Genomic DNA, 5,000 nt, shown 5'->3' with positions numbered 1-5,000 from the left:
ATCGTTCCCCCGACACACAAACTCCTTATTCTGCACAACACACACACACACACACACACACACACACACACACACACACACAACACACACACAAGTGAAACTCAGAGGCCTGAGTCACTGAGCCTCTCACTGAAGTACTGACACACATCATCTCCATGAGCTCTGTATGAGGATGTAAAGATCACAGCTTGGTGAAATCTGCCACCTAGTGGACAAACACAAAACTGCAAAGGCAGTATATGACTATGTATATATATATACATATATATATATATATATGACAAATTTATTCACATTAAATAGTAAACAGTCACGCATTTCTGCTTATAAAACATCTGTGTTTACATCATACACTAATATTTACCCGTAAGAAGAAGGGGAACTTCTTGCCATAGAACCCAATTCTAAAGAACTCTGGTTCAAGTCTCTGTTGATTCATTATCTTATCGTAGAGAGAAGCCTCCATCAGCTGGAAAAACAAAAAAATCATAAAGTAAAAACTCACATTTAAAGCTACACAAATAAATAACTCTGAAGATGATGAATTAGGATGTGTCAGGATTTTTGTCATCATCATAATATGTGAATTCAATTTATTTCAATTTGTAAAGTGCCTTTATACTGTTATTTAGATTGGATATAAAAAGTCTAGATGTTTCAATAAAGGATCAGGATTTAGATTAAGGGTGTGTATATTTATGCAACTAGATTATTTTTTTATTTCATTTAATGTTTTTATTTATGTCGTAATTACACATAAAAGTGGAAAAAGGTCTGATATGATTCCATTTTAATAGAGGTGTGTGAACTTCACAAATCTGCTGTAGAAGTGAATAAACACACCAGGGCTCATTAATACACTGAGCCATCCTGAATTATTCCATTTTCAGCATCATGTCTTATTAAACAGCTCAGAGTGTCCAGGTCACCAGTGTTCAGGAGTTACAGGTCACACAGACACAGGAATAATTCACAATGCAAATTTAGAGAAAAGGAGAGACGGAGAATGGACAGAGGAAGAATGGACAGAGGGGGAATGGACAGAGGGGGAATGGACAGAGGAAGAATGGACAGAGGGGGAATGGACAGAGGGGGAATGGACAGAGGAAGAATGGACAGAGGGGGAATGGACAGAGGAAGAATGGACAGAGGAAGAATGGACAGAGGGGGAATGGACAGAGGAAGAATGGAAAGAAGGAGAAAGGACAGAGGGGGAATGGACAGAGGGAGAAAGGACAGAGGGGGAATGGACAGAGGAAGAATGGACAGAGGGGGAATGGACAGAGGAAGAATGGACAGAGGGGGAATGGACAGAGTGAGAAAGGACAGAGGGGGAATGGACAGAGGGGGAATGGACAGAGTGAGAAAGGACAGAGGGGGAATGGGCAGAGAGAAAAAGGACTGAGGGAAAATGGACAGAGGGAGAATGACGACAATGTGGTGTCCATTAAAAAGAATCACGTTAATAAAAACACAGAATCACAGATCTACTGCACAATTAGGAACACTTTAAAACACCAGAGAAGAAATGTTCTGTAAGATGGACGGCTGAGGTTCCTTCACTCACTCTCATTTTGCTCAGGTTCCTGTAGTCGTAGTAAGCTTCGTACTGATTGGCCAGTTCTCGGCAGAGGATGATACAATTCTCCCAGCACTGCAAGTCGTAACAGCTGGTCAGTTCAGCATTACAGTTTAGAAATAAAGGCAGAATTGTTGCTTTGTTTACTGTGTATATACTTTATATGTATAACGGATTTATGCGGTCACTCATGAAGTCAGTAATCCCAGTCAGGGTCACTGTGAATGACCGATTCATCTGCCCCAGGAATACTGAGTGTGAGGTGGGAAAATATCCTGATAGCCTGATGTTGGGCCAGTTCTCACCAGGCACCATGCACATGCACACACACACACTCACACACACACACACACACACACACACACACACACTTATCAAACCCATATTAGCACATACAAACCTGCGCATACACACGCACGCAAACACACACACATCTACGCATACAAAAGCACACACACAGACACACACACACACACACAGACACACGCACACACACACACACACACAGACACAGACTCACACACACTCCTTCCCACCTAAGCGCATGGCTAAAACTGAACCACAAGGTGTCAGTATACAGCACAGTAAAGAGTTGCACTAGTCTTCATACTACTGATGTGTTCTAGAGCTTCAGGAAAATCTGCACTGATCTCTGGTTAATAAAGAGCATAAGACCAGTACAGGGTCATGTAGTAGAGGAACACAGAGTGCATGAGAATCTGTTCATCATTAATTAATCTAAACTATCTTTATTCATTAATTCATAACATAATTAATATTCTTCTAAAAAGATAAAAACACCTAAATAAAGAGACAGAGAGACAGACAGAGAGAGAGAGAGAGAGAGAGAGAGACAGACAGACAGAGAGAGAGAGAGAGAGAGAGAGAGAGAGACAGACAGACAGAGAGAGAGAGAGAGAGAGAGAGAGAGAGAGAGAGAGAGAGAAAGAGACATTGGAAGAGAGAGAGAGAGAGAGAGGTAGAGGGCTGACCTTCCCCCTGTCGAAGTTATGGATGATGGTCAGATGTAAACACTCTTTTCTCTGCCATTCGCTCTGCATGGGGTAGGTGAGGAACTCCCTCAGAGGTCTCTCTGTCCACTCCAACAGCTCATCATACAGCAGCAGAGTGTAGGCTGCCTCTGATACACACACACACACACACATTAAACTTTTTCAACTCTAATTCTGTCATAGCAACTTTACAACTGGGAAAATACAGTAGATATGTGAATATAATGCACAATAAAATCACTCAAATAAAAAAACCTAAAAAAACAGAGAGAGAGAGAGACTTTTAAATTTTCCATTTAATGAACACTTAGAAGAAATTCAGACTATGAAAACAACAGTGAAAACGACATCATGTATACAGAACATAAGAAATATGTTAAAAACAACCCTGAACTCCCCACCCCCCGCCCCCCACCCCTTTTTAAAATTAGATGTTAAACCTCAGATCTCAGATCTACAGAGTATAAAACTTCCCCCAATGTCCACGCTTGACAGAATTCTGGTAACCTTCAAGTCATCTTGTAGAAAACATATTCAACCTTGATTCTGGCTTTAACCAGAGCTGTCAGCATTTTTTCAGCATCCTGGGTGCCTCCCCCCTGCATTTTATTTTTTCTTGTAAGCCACATAGCGAGCTTAGCCTGACCCATGATGAGGTTTAATAGTACAACTGATTTTTTCTTTGGAACATACTTTGGCCCATACACATAAAGATGCTCTGTCCATGTGACTCCCTCCCAGTGACTGCACCAAGCTCTAAGCAGTGAAAAAAAGCCTGTTAAGACGTTCACAGTGCAGAAACAGATGGTCCACTGTTTCTTCTCTGCTACAAAAGAAACACTCTCTGCCCCTAGAGGGGTCAATGTGTGCCACATGTCTGTTTGTGGCCATGGCCCCATGCACTATCCGCCACTGTTGATCAGCTGTACGCTTCTCTATGGGTGGTTTGTACAGGGATCCTCCAGCATCCTCATGGGGAAGAGTCCGGCACCAACAGTCATGACCAACGTGACTCCTTTAAACCTGCTAGAGAATCTCGATGAGCAACTCTGACACAGGTTTCATACAGTGCTTTCTTAGAGGCATCTTCCAGTGTTGTTAATAGTGGCGTTTGGAAGGACAAAAGTGCTCCTTTCTCCCACTGATACTCCCCCGCTGCCGCAGAGCTTGATAGGGGTGGTGGGGGCTGATGGCTTCTCCCAGATTCCTGCCCCAGAGCCTCCCTGAAACAAGATGGTAGAGCTGAAACTACCTCTCCAAGCAGTCTCTGCATAAGGCGGGCTGACAGTACTCCGGTCTCAGAACACAGATCCCTGGCTGTTTTCCAATGGTTAACAGATCTCAGATCCTTGACTTTGGTGATTCCTGCTCTCCAGAAACGCTGTAGGATGTAGGGAGATGAGAGCATTCTGGACTGTATCAGGGGATTGTGGAAGAGTGGTTCTTCTTCAGTGCATGTAAAAGGCTGACAAACTGGTAGAACAGTGTTGTTGCTGACAGGTCCATTTCCCCCACGTTCAGCACAAATAGATGTTTATCATAGTTCAAATCTTCAACGCGCTGTAGTAGGGTGTAAGCCATGTCAGCCCATGCAAGCCCTGCTCCATAGAGCTGCCTCTGTGCTCTCACATTTTTCCCAGTTGACTCTTGCTGAAGAAGCTCTTGTATAGATAGTTAAACTACCAGTCATTGTTTGAACGTCACCTTGGTTCTTAATAAAAACAGTCACATCATCTGCATATGCTGACAGTACAAGATTCTCTTGAGCACCTCATCGTTCTGAGTCGGCATAACAGAGGCTCTATTGCCAGGCCATATAGTTGTCCAGATAATGGGCACCCCTGTCTACAGCTTAGACCACCTCCAACCTTAAGAGTAAAACAATCTTTGGAGTATAGCAATTTTAGCCATAGTAGAAACTTTCTTCCTACACCAAAGGGTTTGAGTACCTGAAAGAGATAATCATGATCGACCTGTCAAAGGCTTTTTCCTGTAATAAAGACAGAAAACCCAGATCAAATGAGTTCAGCCTGCACAGTCCCAATCACAATCACATCTCTGACAAGAAACAGATTGTCCATGATGGTGTGGTGTGGTATGCAGTATGACTGGTTTTTGTGCACTATTGTGTGCATGCACTGTTTTAGTCTGTTCGCAAGGCCTTTTTGATAAAATCTTAAGAAGTCCCAAGTCTCCATTTTTTGGCAGTAGTGACAGTACTGCTCTTGTGCAACTCACTGGTAGTTTTCCATCGATAATAGAGCTTTTGAACACCTCAAGCAGGTTTCTAAAATTTCCAAGAAATGTTTGTAAAACTTATTAGGTAGTCCATCGATTCCCGGTGCAGGTCCCACTACAAGCTGCTGGACTGCAGTGGCCACTTCTTGAAGTTTAAGACCTGCACCTAG

At 42.8% G+C, this 5,000-nt stretch overlaps 1 protein-coding gene across 8 annotated transcripts in view; it reads right to left on the bottom strand.

Annotated features, from left to right (window-relative positions):
• dock4 (dedicator of cytokinesis 4) overlaps window positions 1–5,000 on the bottom strand; it is a 124,682-nt gene that overhangs the window by 24,776 nt on the left and 94,906 nt on the right. For all 8 annotated transcript variants that reach the window (XR_009205309.1, XM_058396963.1, XM_058396964.1 and 5 more), the window contains 4 exons: window positions 2,572–2,720; window positions 1,568–1,654; window positions 365–469; window positions 1–30 (listed from right to left, as the gene is read on the bottom strand). The exon at window positions 1–30 is cut by the window's left edge and continues 112 nt beyond it. Coding sequence is in view for 7 of the 8 variants with exons in the window: in XM_058396963.1 (XP_058252946.1) it covers window positions 1–30; window positions 365–469; window positions 1,568–1,654; window positions 2,572–2,720 (371 nt within the window). In the remaining variant the exon portion in view is untranslated. The remainder of the gene's footprint in view (window positions 31–364; window positions 470–1,567; window positions 1,655–2,571; window positions 2,721–5,000) is intronic.

This window comes from Hemibagrus wyckioides, linkage group LG08 (genome assembly GCF_019097595.1).
Source record: "Hemibagrus wyckioides isolate EC202008001 linkage group LG08, SWU_Hwy_1.0, whole genome shotgun sequence".
Classification (NCBI taxonomy): domain Eukaryota; kingdom Metazoa; phylum Chordata; class Actinopteri; order Siluriformes; family Bagridae; genus Hemibagrus; species Hemibagrus wyckioides.
This window is presented reverse-complemented; position numbering and strand designations above follow the sequence as displayed.